At 37.8% G+C, this 22,863-nt stretch overlaps 1 protein-coding gene and 1 pseudogene across 5 annotated transcripts in view; both read right to left on the reverse strand.

Moving 5' to 3' along the window:
• MAK (male germ cell associated kinase) overlaps positions 1-22,863 on the reverse strand; it is a 67,755-nt gene that overhangs the window by 37,588 nt on the left and 7,304 nt on the right. For 4 of the 5 annotated variants that reach the window (XM_077143622.1, XM_077143626.1, XM_077143621.1 and 1 more), the window contains exons 2-5: positions 21,618-21,947; positions 9,557-9,611; positions 8,751-8,872; positions 5,074-5,153 (exon numbers count right to left, since the gene is read on the reverse strand). In XM_077143622.1, the coding sequence (XP_076999737.1) occupies positions 5,074-5,153; positions 8,751-8,872; positions 9,557-9,611; positions 21,618-21,718 (358 nt within the window). In that variant the 5' untranslated portion in view covers positions 21,719-21,947. Of the gene's footprint in view, positions 1-5,071; positions 5,154-8,750; positions 8,873-9,556; positions 9,612-21,617; positions 21,948-22,863 lie in introns of those variants that run through there. The other variant, XM_077143627.1, reaches the window with a different exon arrangement.
• On the reverse strand, positions 602-3,031 carry LOC143668694 (uridine-cytidine kinase 1 pseudogene; annotated as a pseudogene).

The following is a 22,863-nucleotide window of genomic DNA, read 5'->3' on the forward strand; positions in this document are numbered from 1 at the left end:
TGACTATAAGCCAGGGAACGACTGCCGGCAGCTCCTTCTGGCAGAAAGCAAGCTGTGCTTTGATTTTGAACTTCTTCTAGCCTCAAATCCATGAGCCAAAAAAATACTAGGCTGTTTATGTTGGCTGTTGCATGGTATTTGTGATAGCAGCTCATGCAAGCTAAGAGTATTATCACAGGTGTGGGTGATCTTCATGGGAGGGTGGTTGGGGCTGGGGAGGCGGGGAACAAAAGAAGCTCTAAGCCTAAATGTTTTTAATCACTTCAGAACCAAGGTGGTCTCTATATGACATCTGCAGCAGCTCTGTACTCAGGGTTTTGTCTTGTTCTTTTTATTCAAAATAGCAGTTCAGATCCATTCCACTAATTTCCAAGAGAAACACATCAGACTTCCATAACGTGGAGACAGAGCAAAGTGACATCAGCCCATAATACCTTGGAGAGTTAAACCAGTCAGATATTTGTATAGTGGAGCTTTTCCCCATATTTGCTAATATAAATATATTGGTCACCTGATCATTTTTCTTTCTTTTTTTTTTGTTTGTTTGTTCGGTGGATTTTTTTTTTTTTGTATTAGTGTTTGGTATTTATTTATTGAGTATCCCTCCAAAAAGGCATGCAGAAAATTTGACAAAACTGTTACAAAGCTATTTATCAGAGACCAGCCACAGAGCTCAATTGGTGCCATGTCTTGAGTAACTATAGTGAGTTCTACTTAATAGAAAGAAAGCAAAAGTGCCTGTGCAGTTTAGCCTATGGTAATGGAAAAGGATTGCTTGTATAGAAACACCTGTTCCATGAACATAAACTAGGACAACTCAGACCAAAGCTGATCATCTGTGATACTGTGAACCCTTGTGGACAGGAGCTCTCTGGACCAGCGCTGGGAAACTGACACGTGAGCACTGGGTGGAGAAGGGCAAGCCTGGACGTGGTTGTGAGCACCTCAGGCAGTAGCCTGGGCTTGGGGCTTGGGGGAAAGACCCCAGCCCCGTGCAGGACTCTGTGTGATGGACACTGTATGTTCCAGCCAGAACTAGAGGCTGCCAGGCTGCCTTCTGCCACACAGCACAGGGCCAGGAAAACCTGTGGGGGCTCTGGACAGAACAGCACGCACTGCTGTCTTGTGTTGGATGCTGGTTGGAAAGATGCTTGTTGTTCCTCAGCCTCCTTCCTCTGCTAACTACCTCGGAAGCATAAGATAGGAGGAAGGAAACATTCCACCACAGCTCCTTAGGTCTGTGTTTATCAGACTGGATCACAGCCCATCAGTGGGTCATGAAATTATGGGTCACAAACACCATTGTGTTATGAGGTAGAATAGAAAACACTAGAATGTAGAAAGATAAAGTATTATCTCTTGAAACTTTTCAGTTCTACATGTGTGTTTGCATGTGAATCTGATCATGTCTATGCTAGTTTGAAAGGATTATGTACCCTAGAAAAGCCATGTTTTAATCCTAATCCATCCTGTGGAGGCAGCCATTTCTTTTGATCCTTATTCAGCACTATAGGTCAGAAATTTGATTAGATTATATTCATGGAGATGGGATTCACCCAATTATGGGTATTAACTGTTGATTAAAGGGAGATTTGACTCCACCTATTCCAGGTGGGTCTTGATTAGCTTACTGGAATCCTTTAAAAGAGGAAGAATTTTGGAGAGAGCACAGACCCGTGAGTGAAGAGAGCCACGAGAACCACAAGAGCCCACGGAGACCTTTGGAGATGAAGAAGGAAAATGCCCCAGGGGAACTTCACGAAACAAGAAGCCTGGAGAGAAAGCTACCAGATGTCGCCATGTTGGCCATGTGCCTTCCCAGTTGAGAGAGAAACCCTGAACTTCATCAGCCTTCTTGAATCAAGGTATCTTTCCCTGGATGCCTTAGATTGGACATTTCTATAGCCTTGCTTTAATTAGGATATTTTGCAGCCTTAGAATTGTAAACTTAGAACTTGTTAAATTCCCCTTTTTAAAAGCCGTTCCGTTTCCAGTAGATCACATTCCAGCAGCTAGCAAACTAGAACAATGCCTTAACATATGTTTCTTACTGTGGGTTCACTGTCCAAAAAGTCTCAGAAACAGTGGACCAGTCACAGTGTCCAGGTTGCTACCTAATTTTTCCAAAACTATGTGACTTGCATTCCTTCTGCATATAAGCATTACAAGCTTACCATGCATTCTGTGGCATTTTCTCAGGGACTTGAAAGGGATTTTTTTAAACTCCTTAAAATAGAGAAGCAGGTAAAAACATCAGGACTGCTCTATCAATATCTTATCAAATTGAGTTTGGAAATCATGTAGACGTTTCTCTTCATAAATGAGAAAGTGCCTTGATCCTAAAGCTACCCTGAAACAGATGCTGAAAGGAAGTGGTGGTTGCCTTTTGGAGGCAGAATGGGTATCTCTCTATACACATATGTCCATGGGGTGGGGGGAGCACCTGCCCAGGAGGCTGAGGGAGCAACAGACGATAGTCCCTCAGTGGGATCTGCTGCTGAACCCTAGGTGGGACCGTCTGCCAGTGGTCAGCACTCCAGGATGGTCTCCCGGCTCAGGAAATATCCTCTTCTAGCTCTGCCCAATGGACCCTTCTCGGTGCCACTTGCAGATGTCACCATTCAGAATATTCTGAATTTTCTGCACAATTGGCGTCCACAAAGAGGTGCAGGTGAAACATTTCCAGGATCTCATGGTCCTAGAACACCAAAATGCCCTCAAGCAGATTCATATGCAGGGTAGACCACCATCGTCTCTAGCAACCTTGTGTGGGTCACAAAATCATAGGTTGGAATCTCAACAGTTTTGTCCTCCACAATGTTTTTCAGAGTCCTGTGCATCAAATCATTACCAAAAGCATCTGTGTGGCCGAAATTGTACAGTCTCTTTAAGGCCTTGGCCTTCTGCTCTGCCATCTGGGCCTTATAGAACCTGCCTTGGCTTCAGATGACCAACTTCCGCTGCCAGTGGTCAGCCCGTTCTGGCCCTGCAGCTCCATGATCTTACAACAGTTGACTTCCAGTGAAGCCATCTCCAACTCTGCTTTCCCCTCCAGAGTCCCTCAATCCCACCCCTTCCCCAAGGGCCTGACCCCCACCCTCTGTGCAAAGGTCCCACTTGATCCTATTCTAATTAAAATACCAGTCTCCATTTTTGACAACTATTATCTTTAACATATGTGTTTTCTCAGAATATTACATGCAAGATGTTTATCAACATCTGTAATGTGACCTTTGTAAAGTTGTCTTCTGTGGGCAATGGTGGCTCAGTGGCAGAGTTCTCATCTGCCATGCTGGAGACCTGTGTTTGACTCCTGGTGCCTGCCCATGTTAAAAAAAAAAATTGTCTTCTGTGCTTGGAACCTGATCCCAAAAACATAGTCAATTATATAGATCACACATATTAAAGCCCCAAGGTAACTTCATCCCTGTGGTAGTTAGGTTCAAATGTCAACTTGGCCAACTGAAGGCACCTAGTTCTGTTGCTGTGGACATGAGCCAATGGCATGTGAACCTCATCTGTTGCTGATTACATCTGCAGTCAGCTAGGAGGCATGCCTGCTGCAATGAATGATGTTTGACTTACTTGGCTGATGCTTAAATGAGAGAGCTCAATGTAGCACAGCCCAAGCAGTTCAGCACACCTCATCTCAGCACTCACAGCTCAGCCCAGGCCTTTGGAGATGCAGAAAGAAATCACCCTGGGGAAAGTTGTTTGAACCCAGAAGCCTGGAGAGAAGGCCAGCAGAGATCACCCTGTGCCTTCCCATGTAAGAAAGAACTTCAGTTGAAAGTTAGCTGCCTTTCCTCTGAATAACTAACAAAATAAATCCCCTGTTATTGAAAGCCAATCTGTCTCTGGTGTGTTGCATTCCAGCAGCTAGCAAACTAGAACAGTCCCTACTCCCTTATGCTGTGGGAGTTACTTATAACTGATACATATCCAAGGCACTAAATCAAGCCTAAAAATACATCAGTGAAGCATGAAGCTGGTTCCAAAAATCAAAGAATTTGATTTGATGAGGCTTTGGCCTGTCCATATCATATCTGCCTCCTTAAGTATAAACCAACCAGGAAGATATTGAGGTACCATACTGGAGTTTAAAAATTGATTGAAGATTGTGCATCCATTAAGAACAGTTAAAATAACATATATACTTGATCTCCACATAATTAATAAATTACTGACCTTCACCACTGGATTGTAATTTATTATCATGGTTTCAGATATTTAAAAACACCAAGAATTTATATGGCACAGATAAAATATTGAGGACTAAGAAATGTTCTTATGATGCTTAATGAAATTGTGCATAGTATTTTTAGAAGATAAATGATTTCCTCTAGTAGTTAAAGGAGAAAGTAAAAAGGAAAATATTAAATATAGGATGAGACCAAAAAGGAAACTGATGATAGAGGTTTTTAGTGCCTATGTTTCGAATGTGGCAATGTGTGGCACAAAATTATCTAATTTAATATTTAAGCATCTAGTTATTCTAAATAAATCTTCATTAAAAATCACATTTTTTTTGCTAATAATTCTTTTTATTTGATAAATATGTGAATAACTACCTAATTAAAAATAATATTATCTACAGAAAATAAGACCAAAAACTTTAATTTCACTCAAAGAATTGAAACAACTAAATGTAAATACTATAGAAAACTCTACAACACCACCTCATGGGAGATCTAAACAACTTAAATGTTAATAATTGATCATGGTAGACTCAAAGGATTCCAATCTTTCCTATAAGAGGGTCCTACTTTTTTTTTATCATTTCCATGATAAAATTAGGGAGAATGAAGTTGGGAGATGGGTTTATGATGACTGAACCTCACAGACTGGATGATCTGTTAGAAAATTCTGCTTTAGACGAAGATAGTTTCCTCCAATTATAGAACTTCTCATATTTTATAACATAAAAATGTCAGTGTGTGTAGGCACACACCCCAAACTTATAGTTATCTGATATTACATTATTTAATGACTTATATCTAATTCCTTTGATTTATATATAATTCTTGACAGTAATCTAACAGAACAGGGGGATGAGACATAAAAGGAACTTACCATGTTTATGAATGAAAGCCAAGCCCTGCAATATTTGATACATAATATTTCTGATGACCGACTCAGGAAATAACTTGTTTCTGTGAAAAAATGAATAAATGAACAGTCACATAATTCTGTCAAGCCTTTCTTAATAGAATTTAACCACCTAATGCAAACAAGAAAGTAGACATTCCCTGTCTCCTGGAGCCTCTGTTGGCCTCATGATGCTGGCTAAAGGTATGATTTACAGATCTAGAATGTTACAGATCATAAATTCAAAATGTGAAAATTAGATTTTTTGAAGGTTTTGCAATTTGGTAAAAACTCAAATCCAACATTGGATGTATAACAAATATTTAATAGCTAAATTCTAAACTGCCCAAAGGCAAGCAAAGTAAATTGGAAAATTGAATAAAGTCTTAGATAAGCCAAGCATATAAATTTGTATTAATGTAGGCTTTAAGCACCTGGGGCCATAAATGCTTCTGTTCCATACATCACATCAGTGCTATTCCACAGAAATATAATGCGAGCTACAAATGAGAGCCATGCATATTTGAAATTTTTCTAGGCGACACATTAAAAAAGGCAAAAAGAAACAGGTGGAATTAATTTCAACACTATATTCTGTTTAACCCAGGACATGTAAAATATTATCATTTCAATAATGAATTAACATTTGTTTTTTTTGGCACCAAGTTTTCAAAATCTGGTGTGAATCTTATTTTATAATTCATTTTGGCTACATTTCAGCAGTTCAATAACCACATGTGACTAGAGGCTATTGTCTTAGCACAGCTTTATATGATTAAATAAATTCTAAAGCAAGATTCTAATAAGGGCTTAGCACAGAGAGCTGAAAATATTCATCACCATCAGGCCGCAAATTAAAATGATTAACAACTGAGTATAACAGAGAAGATAGGCTCTAACAAATAAAATGAACAAAAACTAATTCTTTGACTCTAAGGTCACACAATGTTTTGGAAGATATCAACTGTTTTAAAAGCTTTTATGCTTTATTGTTAACTTCAACATCTTCTATTATCTTTATTTCAGTATGTTTGATTGGATTTACCGGGTCAATTCAAAATGCTCTTACCATACATAAAATGGCCTATTTTCAACATCCTATTGTTAATCACATATGTCTATATTATGTTCTAAACTGTCCTACCATTTAAATCTTTAGGCCACCAAATGGATTAGAAACCCACAATAGACAGAGAAAGAGAAACGCTTATTTTATTCAAATTCTAAAATAATATTGATCTTGTATCACTGAAATATTTTTAAAACTCACTTTCATAAGCTATAAAATAAATTTTGAAGTAGCTAAAATATTTTTAGTCTTGCCAACAATTTAACTTTATAAAAGATATGCTATATCCCTAAGGTACAGTTATAGTATCAGAGTAAAAGTTTGCATATACTAGTCCTCAGTTAAAATTGAAAAGAAGTTTAAGTGAATAAAGAAGTTTTAAATTAATTTTTATCCCCAAAACAATGTTTCAGAAAGTTAAACTACCCAAAACAAAATGTAAAAATACCACTTTTTACATGCAGCCCTTCACCATTCACTGCTATTAAGGGTGGAATTGATTTCTTTGACATTGAATAATATTCTAAACAATAATATCACTTTTTTCATTTAATTTAGAAATCCAGAATTGACTCATAAAATCCAAAAGTTGAATCTTTGCAGTATTCCTTTGCTATTTCATTAACCACTTCTTCTGTCAGATTTATATATTTTTAAAAAATCAGAATAAAATATAAGATTTCATGTATTTGTATATACATTTATTTTCCTTTGACAAATATATCTCCACATACCTTGCATTTATTTATCACTTGATACATACTAAAGTGTATAAACTATTACTACATAATGATAGCTATTTGTCTTAAGAAGTTCAAAAGTAAGCAAAGGTTGGTTAGCCATCTAACAGAACACAGTAGCTATGGTAACAATGAAGACCTGGTATTAGCTTGTAAAACAAACTTTTAAGTGAATGAATTAAATAAAGATCTTATCACCACTAAAATCACAACCCAACGAAAAGTATGTATGCCCACACATAAGGACTAGGGAAGAATTCAGAAACATCACAACTGATTTGAGGTACAGGAAAAGTCGTGTTAATGGCCATTAACATTATCATGCTATCTGATTAGAACATAACAGGTATTCCACAAACATTTTTTGAAAGAAGGAAATATTTGATTAAAGAAAAATTTACTTACCACCCTTGGACCTTGATTGTGTGTGTGTGTGTGTGTGTGTGTGTGTGTGTGTGTGTGTGTGTGTGTGTGAGTGTGCAAAAGAAAGACGGAGAGAAATCAACACCATTATACTGGAAAATTACTTTGGAATATTTCTAAAGTTTTTTAGGGTATTTTGTTGAGTAACTATGGCTTTAAAAGAAAGGAAAATGGACATTTATTTTCAAAGATCTAACCAACATTAGAACATGATCCTCCCCAGGCCCATGGTGGATGAATGAAGCTCGCTCCTTAAAGATCCTGTTTGGAGGTTTAAAATATTAAAATGAAAATATCCTTGGAGGTGCCATGCACCAGGGTAACTTTCCAGAAACCTAAAACCTCCATACGGGTCCCTGGACCAGATAAGTCCTGAAACCTAGAGGACCCAGCCTCTCCAGAACAGCAGCTAGTTCCATCACCCTACCCCATATTATTGACAGCCATTCCAACATGAAAAAGTTAGAATGGCCATAGCCCAAACACCCCTACTAAAGAGTGGCATAGAAAGATCAAAGGTGATGGTGGAGTTATACAGAGAAGGTGGGTTTAACAAACAAATATGATTGTTGAATCATTAAATTGATATTTCTTTTAGTCTCCAATATCTTAGAGCACCTAGAAGTAAAAATCTAAAATTGTGTAACTGTAACCCATACCAAACTCTGAAATCTACAACTAATTGTTGTGCTGTGCTTTGAAATTTATTGTTTTTATGTTATTTTTCACAAAAAAGAAAGTTAATTGTGATGATAAAAAATTACATATTCCTTCTAGTCTCCTATGTTCTGGAGCAGCTAGGAGGATAAAATCTGAGATGATAGTATGGCAGCCCATGAAAACTCTGGGATCTGCCCTGTAACTACTTGTTGAAGAGTGTTTGAAAACTATTGCTTTTTTCTTTCTTTGCTTTGTCTATATGCTATATTATACAATAAAAAAGTTAAAAGTGAAATCCTTGGGATCAGTAGCAAGGTCTTAGCATGCACTTATGAATCCTAATGAGTATGTGTTTATTAGATCTTTTCTGGAAAGCTACTTCATTCCCTTCATTATTTCATTAACCTTTTACAAGATGCTTAGGAAAGCAATGAAGGTAATTTTGTCAATTGTTCCCAAGGCCAGTTTTATGACTGAGTATTAAACTATATAATTTTATTTAGAATATAGATACTATTATATGTGTATAAGCAAAATTTACTTTCACTTTTAAGGAATTTCAATAGAAAAATGGTGGCCATGTCATAGCTTACTCTTCTTCAATGTTACATGTTATCATTTGAAAAAAGATAATAGAACTAATCGATTTAAATTCACCTGTGGCAGTGCTAAATCTGTATATCATAAAGGGTGACATATTGAAGCGATTCAACAAGCTCATGGAGGAATTAATAGGGGGAAAATTACAGTTTTCATAAAAAAAGACATACCTGTCTTTCATTAATTGATAGAGGTTTTCTTTCATATATTCAAATATAAAATAAAGATGGTCATTTTCTCTGATAACTTCCTTCAGTTTAATCACATTGGCATGATTAAGTTTCTTCAAAGACTGCAACACCACAAATAAGCATTAAAATTCTTAAAGTTTCAGAAGTTGGTAAAATCTCATCACTGCTAAATATGATAATTTCCATAAGTAATTTCTTCCATCTGGATTCACTAATAAATCATTACATTTTAATGTCTACATAACTTAAAATTATCTTAGGACACTGATTTAAAGTAAGTAATAATTGATTTAAATAATGCATTTGAGTGCAAAAACAAACCAGATCAGCAATAGCTAGCAAACATTTCTTTCAATTCGTCTCTTTTTTTTCCTAGTCTATTAAACATGTCTAATTTTTTCTGACTTCACCATGTGAAATTCCATGTAAAAAGTCTCCAAAAATGTATCCAAGTAACACAAAACATACCAACTGTAAATGGTATGTGGTAATTTAAAAAGTTATCTTTCATTTGCTTATATGGGTTAAAATGACCTCTAAAAAGTGACAGTTAACTTTCAAATATGAGGATATAGCTATTTTCTGTTCTCCACCGTCAGCAGAACAAGAAGAAAGGAGCTGAAATTACTGTAGAAAGAGAAAGGAAAGCATGAGAAGGAAAATTATCTTTGGGATGCGGCCTATAGAGAAGAGAATAATCTGCTTTAGATGCAGAAATGAGCTAGGCATAAGGTAGAACGTTCACTTAAGGCCTTCTTGGGTTCTTTTCATTTCAAAGATTTTACCTTCACTTCTCTCAAGTTCATACATTCATCCCAAGAATAGAACTTCCTCTTCATCCTGAAATAAATAAGTTCAAGTTCAGTGCACATAGGCTGAGGATTCAAAAACACAAAATACAACATGGACTTTCTGAACTCTTAGCTTGGGCAAGCTATAATATCTTTCTCAGTTTCCTCTTCCTTAAAATAAATCACCTTCCAGGTGATGCAATGGTGGCTCAACGGGCAGAATTCTCACCTGCCAAGCTGGAGACCCGAGTTCGATTCCCGGGGCCTGGCCATGCGAAAAAAGAAAAGAAGTCATCTTCTTTCTATGCAACTCAATCAAGAACAGTGGGCAAAGGCTCAGAAGATGCCTATGTGAGCTCCAAAATTCTGCCTGAGTACAAAGGTAAAGGGACCACTATTAACCTTTCTTTCTGGCTGAGTTTTTATATTAACCTTTCTTTCTGGCTGAGTTTTTATACTTCTTTAATAAATAGTGCTTTTCTGGGCCCATTCCAAAGTTCTTCTCTCTTTCTAGTGCTTGAGAGCTAAATATGAAACACTATTCTTTCTGTAGGGGTAGGCAAAGAAATTTTGTCGAATAATTTGATCTGCCAACTAGTTTAGCACTGACCTCAGCTTTAGACAAGAAAGTTAAGTAATTGAAGTCAGCAAAGATGTAGACATAACCAAACTTTAGCAATAGTTTTCTTGGATTTTGTTCCTTGTTCCCCTTCTTCCATCCTAAGTTGGTTACCACTAGGGAAGAATATGCCAAAAATGTACTGAGGTTAAAAAAGTAATCCCATGATATACATCATAGAGAAAGGTGGTATTTTTATATTAATTGAATTCTCGTCATCATTCAAAATAGGAAACAGAAGGAAAAAAACAAGATTCCTGTTCTAAAAAATGTTTCTTCAGCTGTGGGAATCACACAGGTGGGTGGTGACAATTTAAAAAAGCACATATGTTCTATGTTTTTATGTAGTATTATCATCTTTTCTTGAGATGTTCTAGAAGATTCTCGGGAAGCTTAAAATTACATTTGTTAATTAGAATTATTCCTATAATCCATAGCCTGAGAGTGTAATATACAGGTAAGGAAATAAATAAAGAATAGGCAACATAGCATGCTGGTCAAAACAGTGGGCTGGAGAACTAAACTGCCCGACTGAAATCCTCCCTCTGCCCTTCTCTAACTGCATGTTCTTGGGCCAGTGACCCAATGATCTCTCGGTGCCTCATAAAATGAGTTTACTGCATAAGATTGCACAATTTATTGTAAACTGCCTAGTATAACACATAGTAAATACTAGATATTCTTATTTCACCAGTATTTATGATAGAGTATAATGAGACATGAAGAGATTAACTGCTATTATCTCTAAAATATCCTTTGGTAAATCACAATTTCATTTATAATTACTGAGGTACCAGAAACTGTGAAGGAGCTTGATGAAACCGAGGGTTTATCAACTTACCAGAAGGTACATTTTAGTGCGAAAGACTTATGACATGTTTTGCTAAAATGCAAAAAGTAAGTCTAGCATAATGATCAATTTAAAATAGAAGTCAATTCAAATATAGCAAGCCAACTAATTTAGTAAAATGATCATATATAAAACTGCAATGCAATCTGCTATGATTCTTAAAAGGTTATCTCAGAATTTAAAAAATCTAATCTTTTAGAAGCCAGGTAAAAATGTTTGATCTACTTTTCACAATTCAGTAGAAACCAAAATATTTATTCTACTTATAAAATCTGTACTTGCTTCATCTACATTTACCAATCTGCTACTTTTTAAAAATTTCATTTCATTTAAATAAGAGCAGTTGTAGTTTTACAGTATAATCAAACAGAAAGTATAGAATTCCCATATCCCCCCACACATGCAGTTTTCCCTAATATTAACATTTTGCATTAGCATCATCTTTGTTATAACTGATGAAACCTTATAATTATATTAACTATATCCATAGTTTACATTAGGGTTCACTCTTTGTGTTGGACAATCCTATTCTGGTAACATATATACAACCTAAAATAAATCATTTTAGCCACTCTCAATTGTACAATTCAGTGGCATTAATTACATTCACAGTGTTATACAAACATCACCACCATCCATTACTCAAGCTTTTCCATCAGTCCATGGAGGAACTCTGTACCAATTGAGCAATTATGGTTCTCAGACAAACTACCCAAAAGTGATGCATGTATTTATCTTCAGCATATACAGAAGATTCCTTATGGGACACTTATCCCAAAGACAAACCAATTTCTTATGATAGCTTTTTAAAAAAAAGGGAGAAGATCCCCTGCCATCTTCTCTTCCATTTACTCATTCTGACAACACCTACTACATGCCAGGACAATGAACAAATAGATGTGGTCACCACAATGTTCACCATTAATGGAAGAAATAGATTTGCTGTCAGTTAACACAAGGCATATTAACAAATTAGTTATAAGGAACATAAGCAGAATAACAAGGTGGATTTTTTTAAAAAGATTTAGTAGCCAGGGCAGACCTCTTTGATAAGGCAAGTTTTCAACTGAGACCTGAAAAAATAGAAAGTGCCAGCATATGAAAGGCAGAGAAAATGAAGTTTCGGGCAAACAGTAACAGCATGTGTGTGGGCCCCGAGGCTGGAAATGGCTTGCTGGTTAGTGGAAACAAAAGATCTTTATTTTTTCAATGCCTGGAGCTAATTGTCGCAGCTATTCCCAATGACTATCATCTGAGGTGACAGTAACAGCACCTGCTATGCTCTGCTCTTTGTTTTTGAAGCACTTATTACTATCTAACCTATATGTAATACATTTATTTATTATGTTTAGCGCTTCTCTCCTCCCCCGAAATGTGAGAACTTCCCCCAATATCCTAGATCAGCTTCTGGCCCACAGTAGGTGCTGTATAAATATCTCCCATATGACTGGGAGAATTTCTATACCCACAGGTGGGCTAATGAGGCGCTGTTCCACAGACAGGAAACCCCCAAACATGGAACTGCCACTCAACTCCTTAAAGGGCAGAAAGCTTAATATGTGTTAATTTAATGAGGTGAGGGAAACTTTACCACCATTCTCCACTTGCCCAGAAAAGCCATGCCCTTTAATCCTCATTCAGTATTGCTGGGTAGGAACTTTCTGATTATGTCCATGGAGTTGTGACCCACCCAATTGTGGGTGGTAACTTTTGATTAAATGGTTTCTGTGGAGATGTGTCTCCATCCATTCAAGGTGGGGTTGCTTACTGGAGCCCTTTAAGAGGGAACCATTTTGGAAAAAGCTTTAGAGCCCATGCAGCCAGAGACCTTTGGAAATGAAGGAAAACGCTCCCAGGTGAACTTCATGAAATAAGAAGACTGGAGAGAAAGCTAGCAGACTGCGCCATGTGCCCTTCCAGCTGAGAGAGAAACCCTGAACTTCACTGGTCTTTCTTGAGTAAAGGTAACCTCTTGTTGGTGCCTTAATTTGGACATTTTCATATTAGAACTGTTAACTTGCAACTTAAAAAATTCCCTTTTTTAAAAAGCCATTCCTTTTCTGGTATAGTGCATTCTGGCAGCCTGTGAACTACAACACTCTAGCATGAACTGCATCTTAGAGCTTTCTTTGAAATGGCAGCAGATTACACAAGATTTTTTACCAGTAAACTTTCATCTTTTTTGTCTTTTACCTTTTATCTTGTTATTCACAACGTTCTCCCAACTTCTAACCTCTTACCCTCCAAATCATCCTAGCTACTTCTGACCACATTTTTAGCCTGTTCCAAAAAGCCCTGCCCCATTGCTTACTGAATTAAGTACAAACTTTCTTCCTTGTGTTCAGGTCCTCCAATCATACCACCCTGCCCATCACTTACCAACTGCCAGGCCAGACCCCGTTTTTCCTGGCCATGTCAGCACTTTAGCTTTTGGCTTCGTCTCTGTTTTGTTCCCCAACACCATTCTTAACTGAGTGTGGCTAATTCCAATAGCCAATGCTCCAAATGACTTCTTGGTTCTTCCACTGAAGGGCTTTGGAATGAAAAATACCTTCTTCCGGATGATGTAATTTCCCTTCAAAGGGACATGTTTACTGCCCTCTCTGAGGAGTAAGGATAGGCAGATTTTCATCTGATACACAAAATTTACTCAATGTGGAAAATGGTTTAAAAAACCTAAGGGGAAAGGCATGAGTGGATTTAAAGTGTTAAATACTCGGTGATACCTGAAAGTGGAGCCCTCTAGAATATTTATGGTTTAAATCGGGAGTACCTAAAATTCCATACCACTAAGGATAAGATGATGGTCCTGATTGGATATTATAGGATGTGGGTATTTAGGTGACAAATAGTGCTAAATTGAGAGTGGAGAATAAGGGGTATAGCCTCCTTGTCTGATGCCTGTAGGCACCATAAGGTTAAAAGACTATCATAAGATTATATCTTGTCCTCATTATTATAGAACCATAAGGAGCAATGTCTGTCATTAGCATTCATAACAATAATCCTGCTGGTAACCTGTCTTTACAGTTTTGTTTTTTTAACTCCAATGAGATGTTCACCTCTATTCTACCATGGTATCTTAATTTCCTGACTGCCAAAACAAATACCCTATAACGGATTGGCTTAAACAATGGGAATTGATTGGCTCATAGTTTTGAGGCTAGGAGATGTCCAAAATAGAGGCATCTGCATGGCAATGCTCTCCTCCCTGCAGACAGCAGCATTCTGGGGCTGGTTGCCAGGGATCCTTGGGGTTTCTCAGCTTTTTTTTCACGTGAATGTGCAGATGGTAGCAGTGGCGTCTCCTCCCTCTTCTGGGTTCCATTGACTTCTGGCTGCTCCCTGTGGCTTCTCTCTCTTTCTGTGGTCCTCTCTTTAAGGACTCCAGTAACAGGATTAAGACTCATCCTGATTCATATGGACCACACTTGAACTGAAGTAACATCATCAAAAAACCCTGTTTACAATTGGTTCACACAGATTGTAATTGAAATGGATTAAAAGCTTGTTTTTCTGGGGTACCTAATTCCATTTGCCACACATAGTTGCTCATAAATACTTCATATCATGAGGAATAGTTCCGCTTTCCAAGATCTCATACTTTAAAAGTCCAGATTCTCGTCATAACCGCCTATCCTTTTCCTACCATCATCATCTAATTTGCTTTTTACATCCATTGGCTCAACTTCTTGTCCTTCCTATAAGAGCCTGATCAGTTTTACTTGCCTCTTCATCCAGCCTGGACCCCATGATCGGCCTTTCACAACCACCCTCTGGAGAGTATACACACACTCTAAACATCCCCCTCGGTAAGCCTTAGGCATCCTCCAGTCTCTGGTCTGTTTTCTATGCAGAATGAAGGTGGGATGAAAAGTCTTGAAAATGACCCTAATAGCTCTACTTTACTACTCACCCCATGTAATCTTGGGTGGACTCTTAGGGATGTTCGACAATCCTTCTCTTTCTTGACAACTCATTAACACATTCTCCGCAACTATTGAAATCTCTAGGCCTCCACTACCCCACTTCCCACCACTCCTTGCCCCACTGCAGTGTAACTTATCTCTTCTACTATTCAACCCAAACAGCTCTCATCAGACAACTATTATATCATCTTCCTTAAATCCAAAGACCACCATGGCAGATACAATTGTCTGGCCACCAGAAGGCCATTTCTGGCTCCCTTCTTTTTGGCTCCCAGTAAAGAGGCTGGGCAAGTAGATACACCCTTTCTCAGCCTTCTTGGGAGACAAGGTAAGCCACAGGACCCAATTCTGGCCAAAAAGACACAAGGGGAAGTCACTGGGAGGGCTTCTGGTAAGATACTTTAATTCCCAATAAAAGATGAGAGAACAGATTGTTGGTATTATCCTCCCTTTTTCTTGCCTTGAACTTGAAGGTAATGCCAGGAGGTACAACAGCCATAATGCGGTCACAAGGTGACATGCTTGAGTGCATGGTGGAACCACTGAAAGAGCTCTGGACTCATAAATTTCCAGATTTCCTGATATATGAGAAAAATAAACTCCTGTTCATTTAAGCCATCGGTTCTGTTACTTGCTTTTTTCCCATTTTTTCAACATGGGCAGGCTCCAGGAACCGAACCCTGTTACTTGCTTTTAATTTACGTATTTGCTACTTGAAACAGGAAACATTCCTAACAGGCCGAGATGCTTTCTCAGTCATTAGTAATTTACTTGCCTTCCTGTTGAAGACTTCTTTAGATCTTTTCCTTGGGTCTGGATATTTTCTACTCTCCCGCTTTTCTCCCTATTTCTCTGGTGGCTCATTCTCAATCTCCTGTTTTAAGGCCCATCCTTTATGCTGGGGTTCCTCAGTGCTCTCCATGAAGATCTTTCTCCCCCCTCTCTTTATACAGCTTCAATTACCATTTATAACAACTCCCAAATCACCAGCCTGGCCCACAGGTTTGACATTTCAATGTAAACATTCAATTACCCAGCAGCATTTTGAAATAATTCTGTCTAAAACTGAACTCAGGATCTTTACTCCTAAGCCTGTGGTTTTCCCTCTCCCTCTCACAGTGAATGGCACCACCACTACCCATTTAAACCAGATTCCCCGGGGTTAGCCTGGACTCTCCCCTCTTCTCTACTCCCACCTCCCATGTATAGCCACCAGCTCCTATAAAGCCTACCTCCTAATGTCCACTGAATGCCACTATTTACGTCCATCCCCAGTGCCATGTACCACCCACCTTTAACCACGATTATTGCTCCTATCTGGGCACCCTGTGTCCAGTCTTGGCCTCTTCAATAGAAACTCCACTCTTTTGCCAAAGAGACCATCATCAAACAATATTTGATCATATCAACTCCCCTGTTTAAAATCCTTTAGTGACCTTCTGTAGACCTCATGACAAACTCCTTACCCTGGCTTTGTGACTCCACCCTGCTTACCTCGTTACCCTCACGTTCCTCCTCTGTGCCACTCATCATCTACCTTCAGCCACCTAAACTACTTTCAGCTACTCAATACCAGTCAAGTCTTCTATTTTCTCCCTTGCCTCCAGGCTTGGTACGTACTATTCTTATTCCACCTGGACCAAGATTCTTCCCCCTTCCCTTTTCCTTGCTAATTTGTTCCCTTTCTTTAGCTCTCACTTTGTATGGGAAGCCTTGTCTATGCTACCCTAGGATCCAATATTCCTATACTTTGTCTAATTTGTTGTCTTCCCCAGTTCTTTGTAATGTATTTTGTCACCATCTGTACTTAGCACCAAGAGTAATGGGAGCTTAACAATTACATATTGAGTGAATTTCTAGGTTTTCTTCAAGCTTTCCATGTGACTCCTCCTCTCATTCATTTTTTTCTCTCTCCTTAAGTTAGAACATTTCTAGCATATACTGGATATTCAATGAGGCAGACACTGTTAGGTGACCACCAAAAAGCAATCTTCACTTCTTTACTGACAGGGTCCAGATTTTGTACAGGGATACAAAATGCCAAGCTGAATTCTCAATTTCACAGCCCCCCTTGTAACTTTGGTAAGCTAGCACACTGCCATGGGCCTTCCCAGATGAAAAAGAAACCCTAAATGTCATAGGCTCTTTCTTGAGGCAAGGTGTCCTTTTCTGGATGCCTTGGTTTGGACATTTTCATGGCCTTAGAACTGTAAACTGGCAACTTGATAAATTCTCTTTATAAAGGCCAAAAAGGAAGTCGGGAGCCAACTAGTCTCACCTTTTCCCTGCTTCTTCCTGAGTGGAACTCATACTCAATGTCTGGAGCTGCAGCAGCCATTTTTTGAAGAGAGAGGAGCCCAGATCTTTGAGGAAATGATTTGAGACAAGATACTAGCCTTGGGCTACCTACCTCAAGATTTCTTATTATGTGAAAAAAATAAATTCCTATTTACATTACTTTTGGTTAGGCTTTTTCATTTCTTATAACATAAGCATTTCTGAGTTATATACTTATGGCCTCTTTTGTTTGACTCCCTACAGCATTTTGCCTCTGAATTCTCCCAAGGCATTATCTAGCACCATGCATGTTCATTTTATGAACTTTAAGAATATTGCAAGCACCATGTTCTTGCCACCCAGAAGGAATAATTAACATTTTTGTCATATAAAACAGAAAAGTTTTAATAACCTGTGACCTAACCACAGTCTCGTTCTCCTATCCCTTCCCCAGAAGCCATAGCTATTATGAATTATGAGTATCCTTCCAGACCTTTAAAAATAGTCTTAAACACAAATGTATTTATGCACAATGAAGTGTTTCTTTGGGAGAAGTTACACAAGCAATCTACAAAAAGGGATGATACTTTCTTGTTTTGTCTAATACCTCATATCTTCAGTTTTTCTCTCATTGCATTAGTTAGGACCTCCAGGGCAATCTTGATCAGTAGTGGTGACAGTAGGCATTCATGTCTTAAAACTAAACTTATTGGCAGTACTTTTGATATTTTACTGTTAAGTTGATGAATTGTATAGGGAACCTTCCTCTTATTCCTATTTGCTAAGAGGTTTCTTTTTAATCATGAATGGGTTCTAAACTTTATTTAAGCCCATTCATTAAACTGTTCATGTCAGTAACTGCTCACTGTACATTTACCTACTAATAATAATGGCTATTTATAATAATTCTAAAGATTATTTCCTTAAATATATTTTAGATGATGATATTAAAATTTTAAATATTTGATAAACATATGTGAAAGTAGTTAAATTTTAGATCGTCATCCCTTGGCCATTGTGGCAGCCAGTTTCCAAGACTCACTCTTGCTGTGTTCCAGTAGCCTTGATTCTTTTTTTTAAATCACATTCTTTAAAAAATATTTTTATTGATAAAACTTAACATACAAATATTCTTAACATACAAACATTCCATATAAGGTTATAATCAATGGCTAACAATATCATCATATAGTTGTGCATTCATCACCATGATCATTTTTTTGAACACTTGTGTCACTCCAGAAAAAGAAAGAAAAAAATCCTCATACATCCCATGCCCTTACCCTGCCCTCTCACTGACCACTAGTATTTCCATCTACTCAATTTATTTTGCCCATTATTATCCTCCCTGTTAATTACTTATTTATTAGCCATATTTTTTACTCATCTGTCCATACCCTGGATGAAAGGAACATCAGACATAAGGTTTTCACAATCACACAATCATATTGTAAAAGCTATATAGTTATACAATCATCTTCAAGAAACAAGGCTACTGGAACACAGGAAGTACAATTTCAGATAATTCCCTCTAGACACTCCAATACTCTATAAACTAAAAAGGGGATATCTTTATAACGCATAAGAATAACTTCCAGGTTAACCTCTCAATGCTGTTTGAAATCTTTAAGCCACAAAAACTTTGCTTTTTCTCATTTCTCTCTTCCCCTTTATGGTCAAGAACGTTCTCTCAATCCCTTGATGCCAGGTTCTGGCTCATCCTGGGATTTCTGTCCCAAGTTGCCAGGGAGATTTACACCCCTGGGAGTCATGCCCCATGTAGTGAGGGGGAGGGCAGTGAATTCAACTTGCCATGTCGGTTTAGAGAGAGGGGGAGGCCACAACTAAGCAACAAAAGAGGTTCTCTGGGGGTGACTCTTAGGCCTAATTTTAAGTAGGGTTAGCCTATCCTTTGTAAGAATAAGTTTCATAGAGGCAAACTCCAAGATGGAAGGCTCAACCTACTGATTTGGTTGTCCCCACTCCTTGTGAGATATCAGAAATTATCCAAACGGGGAAGTTGAATATTTTCCCCTTTCTACCATTCCCCCCAAGGGGACTTTGCAAATACTTCTTTATTCGCTGTCCAAATCACTCTGGGATTTATCGGGACATCACACTAAACTGACAAACCAACAAAATCTCATGCCTTATTCAAGATTTCAAGGGGGTCAACTAAACTGACCACACTAGTTAAAGCAGGAAATGCATTACCCAAAATATAAACTTTGCACCCAATAAACATCCCTCCCTTTAGTCTCACATAGAAGTTGAAGTTTTAAAATATGGACAGTATGATCCTTTATTCAGTCTTCTGATATACCTTAGTCCTATCCAGATTAGCTTCATTCATATCTCTAGTCAATATCTGATCACTTTTCAACTGTATGGTGTACTGCTGCTGACTTTCATAGCTTCAGAGCTCCAACTCTGAGTCTCAGGTGTCACATAAACACCTGAAGTTTCTTAGAAAGACCATGCTATATACAAACAGCTCAGTATCTCAGAATTTAGAAATAACAATGACACTTTCTGAATATATATCACTGCTGTAAGAGCTTATAATCTTGGACCCTTTATAATATGCCCCAACCTGATACCACATGTTCTTGACTTTGGTTCACCGAAGTTTTATATTATAGTTCGTCCATATGATTGAGGCATGATAATATTTGTCTTTTGGTTCCTGACATTTCAATCAACATACAGCTCTTAAAGTTCATTCATCTAGTTGCATGTCTCACAACTTCATTCCTTCTTGTGGCCACTCAGTAGTCCCCTGTATATATACACCATAGTTCCCCTTTCCATTCCTCAGTCATTGTACCCTTAAGCCACCTTCATTTATTGTGGATCATGAACACTGCTGCCAGAGACACCAGTGTGCAAATGTCCCCACACGCAGTTCCTCCAGGTGTACATTGAGCAACAGGATTGCAGGATCATATGGCAAACCCATACCCAGCCTCCTGCGGAACCACCACACCACCCTCCAAGGGGCTGCACCTCTCATTTCCTATCAACAGTGAATAGGTACATCTCTGTCTCCACATTTTCTCTAGCACTTGTTTCTCTCTGTTCATTTTTAAATAGTGTTATTCACACATCACACAATCCAGTCTAAGTGTATAGACATGCCTTCACCACCATACTCTATCTGAAAACATCTCCTTTTCTTCCACAAAGAATCCATACCCCTTTCCCAATCCCCCCACCTGCTGACATTTAGTTTTGGCATAATGCCTATCTAGTAGCCTTGATTCTTGAAGATGATTGTATAACTATATAGCTTTTAGAATGTGAGTGTGTGATTGTGAAAACCTTATGTCTGATGCTCCTTTTATCCAGGGTATGGACAGATGAGTAAAAATAAATAAATAAATAATGGGGGGGAGGATAAAGGGTAAACAATTGGGTAGATTGAAATACTAGCCAATGAGAGGGAGAGATAAGGGGTATGGGTTGTATGAGTTTTTTCTTTTTTCTTTTAATTTCTTTTTCTGGAGTGAGGCAAATGTTCTAAAAATGATTATGGTTTAGAATACACAACTATGTGATAATATTGTAAGTTACTGATTGTATACTATGGATGGACTGTAAGTGTGTGAAGATTTCTCAATAAAAATATTAAAAAACAAAAAAGACTCACTCTGGTGAATGTCAACTGCCATGTCACGGGGACACGCAGCATCCCTCTGGAGAGGAACTGCGCCCCAACGTGCCAACCACGTGAGTGAGCCATCTTGGAAATGGATCCTCTAGCCCCAGTCGAGCCTTAAAGGACTGCAATCTTGGCTGATCCTTGACTGCCACCCCAGAAGAGACCCCAAGCCAGAATCACCCACTCTGCCACGGCCGAATTCCTTATGAGTTCATAAATATTTGTTCACATTTCAATCCACTAAGTTTTGGGTTAATTTGTTAAATAGCAATAGGTAATATAGTAGATTAAAAATAAAATATAATTGCTAGACCCAAGAAAATACCATATGCCACCTGGAACATAATTTGACATTATGAATAACATCTGACTTGAGACCTATTATTTTAAAGATGTAAGCTCTACGTTGTACTCTAAAAGTTCACCTTTAAATTCTAAAAACATTCCAGATATTACCTTCAGTTTCAGATGAATTTCTTAGGCAGGAAAAGAGGGGCACTTATAAACTGTCAACTTAGCTGGACAAACCAGGAAAGTAAAACATTATCCACAAGGATCAGCAGAATTCCTTATTGGTAATATTTTTTCCAGAATGGCATTCTCCATTGGCCAAAGTGCCATGAGGTCTAAACTAGATCTCTCTCTGTGTTTACAAACAAGCAAAGGGAAATCAAGATTAGAATTTCAAAGGTAAACTTGGCCTCGCTGCTCAGCCGTACCTTTTGATGGCCACCAGCTCCCCAGACTCGTTGCTCTTGCCCATAAGCACACTTCCGTAGGTTCCATCCCCCAGCTGTCTCATAGTTGTGTATCGGTTCATCGTGAAAAAACAACGCAGCAGAAATGGTTGACCAAAATGACTTCCTTCTTGAATAGAAATTTAACTGCTTCTTTATTTTTACTCCGTTTTGCCTTCAGACTGTGTTGTTTGACTGATGATAGGTTTTGTCATGATTAAATACAGACTCTTCTCCAAGATTATGTAGGTTCATGAGATATAGCAATTAGGGATCTGGCAAGGAAACAGTGCTTCCATTCTTATGAACACCCTATAAAAAACAAAACAATAATAAAACAAACGTTCATTAAAGAATCTCTTCAAAGCATTTATCTCTCTTTGTTCTTCAACTTCTCCCACTCTACTGGATCCTTCCCCTGGGTCCAAAAGTGTGCTGTTGTGCATATTCAAAGATAATAGTGGTCTCTCTCTGTGTGTGCATGTGTGAGCAAAAAGGTCAGAGTTTCACCAAGGCCCTTCCATGCTGTACAGCTGGTACACATGCAGAGAGAAAGAAAGAAAACCATCCTATAACTAAAAAGTCTTCAATATTGGCTTTTACCTTGATACACTTAATTCTTAGATTAAAAGCATAATTAGTTATTAAAAAAACAGAGGCAAATATGGTAGAGTCTCAGAAGCCATACTTTTCTTCAGATGTTATGTCATATGATTATATTCCACAATTCTCTTAATGTAAAAAATGGATATTTGAAATATTCTGGAGAATAATAGGATTCTGCCAAAAGGCTGTCCCCCAATGACTTAACATAGGAATTCGTACATGATCATAATAGTGAATTTCAAGTACACTTATAATTCTTTCATGTGTCTTAAGCAAAGTTTGAAAAAAAATTTTACTGACAACCTAGAGTAGAGGGGAAATTACAAATAATATAAATATCAATGTGTTAAACTTTGGTCAGGAAATCATTTGAGCTCTGTGGAATGAAGTTCACATATAATATACTCATTTGTTTAATGACTATATATAGTACTGTGCCTATTTATTCTTTGAATGCTCAATAAATATTGACTTATTGATTTGTATGATTCACATTTTATTGAATACAATCTATAGTACCATGAAGCTAGACCTTGGAAAATCTTACATTTACACTCCACCCATCCTTTGAATCCATTTTTGCATCATATTTCACCTGGTACATTGAATTTAAAATTGCACT

Source organism: Tamandua tetradactyla, chromosome 25 (assembly GCF_023851605.1).
Source record: "Tamandua tetradactyla isolate mTamTet1 chromosome 25, mTamTet1.pri, whole genome shotgun sequence".
Classification (NCBI taxonomy): Eukaryota; Metazoa; Chordata; class Mammalia; order Pilosa; family Myrmecophagidae; genus Tamandua; species Tamandua tetradactyla.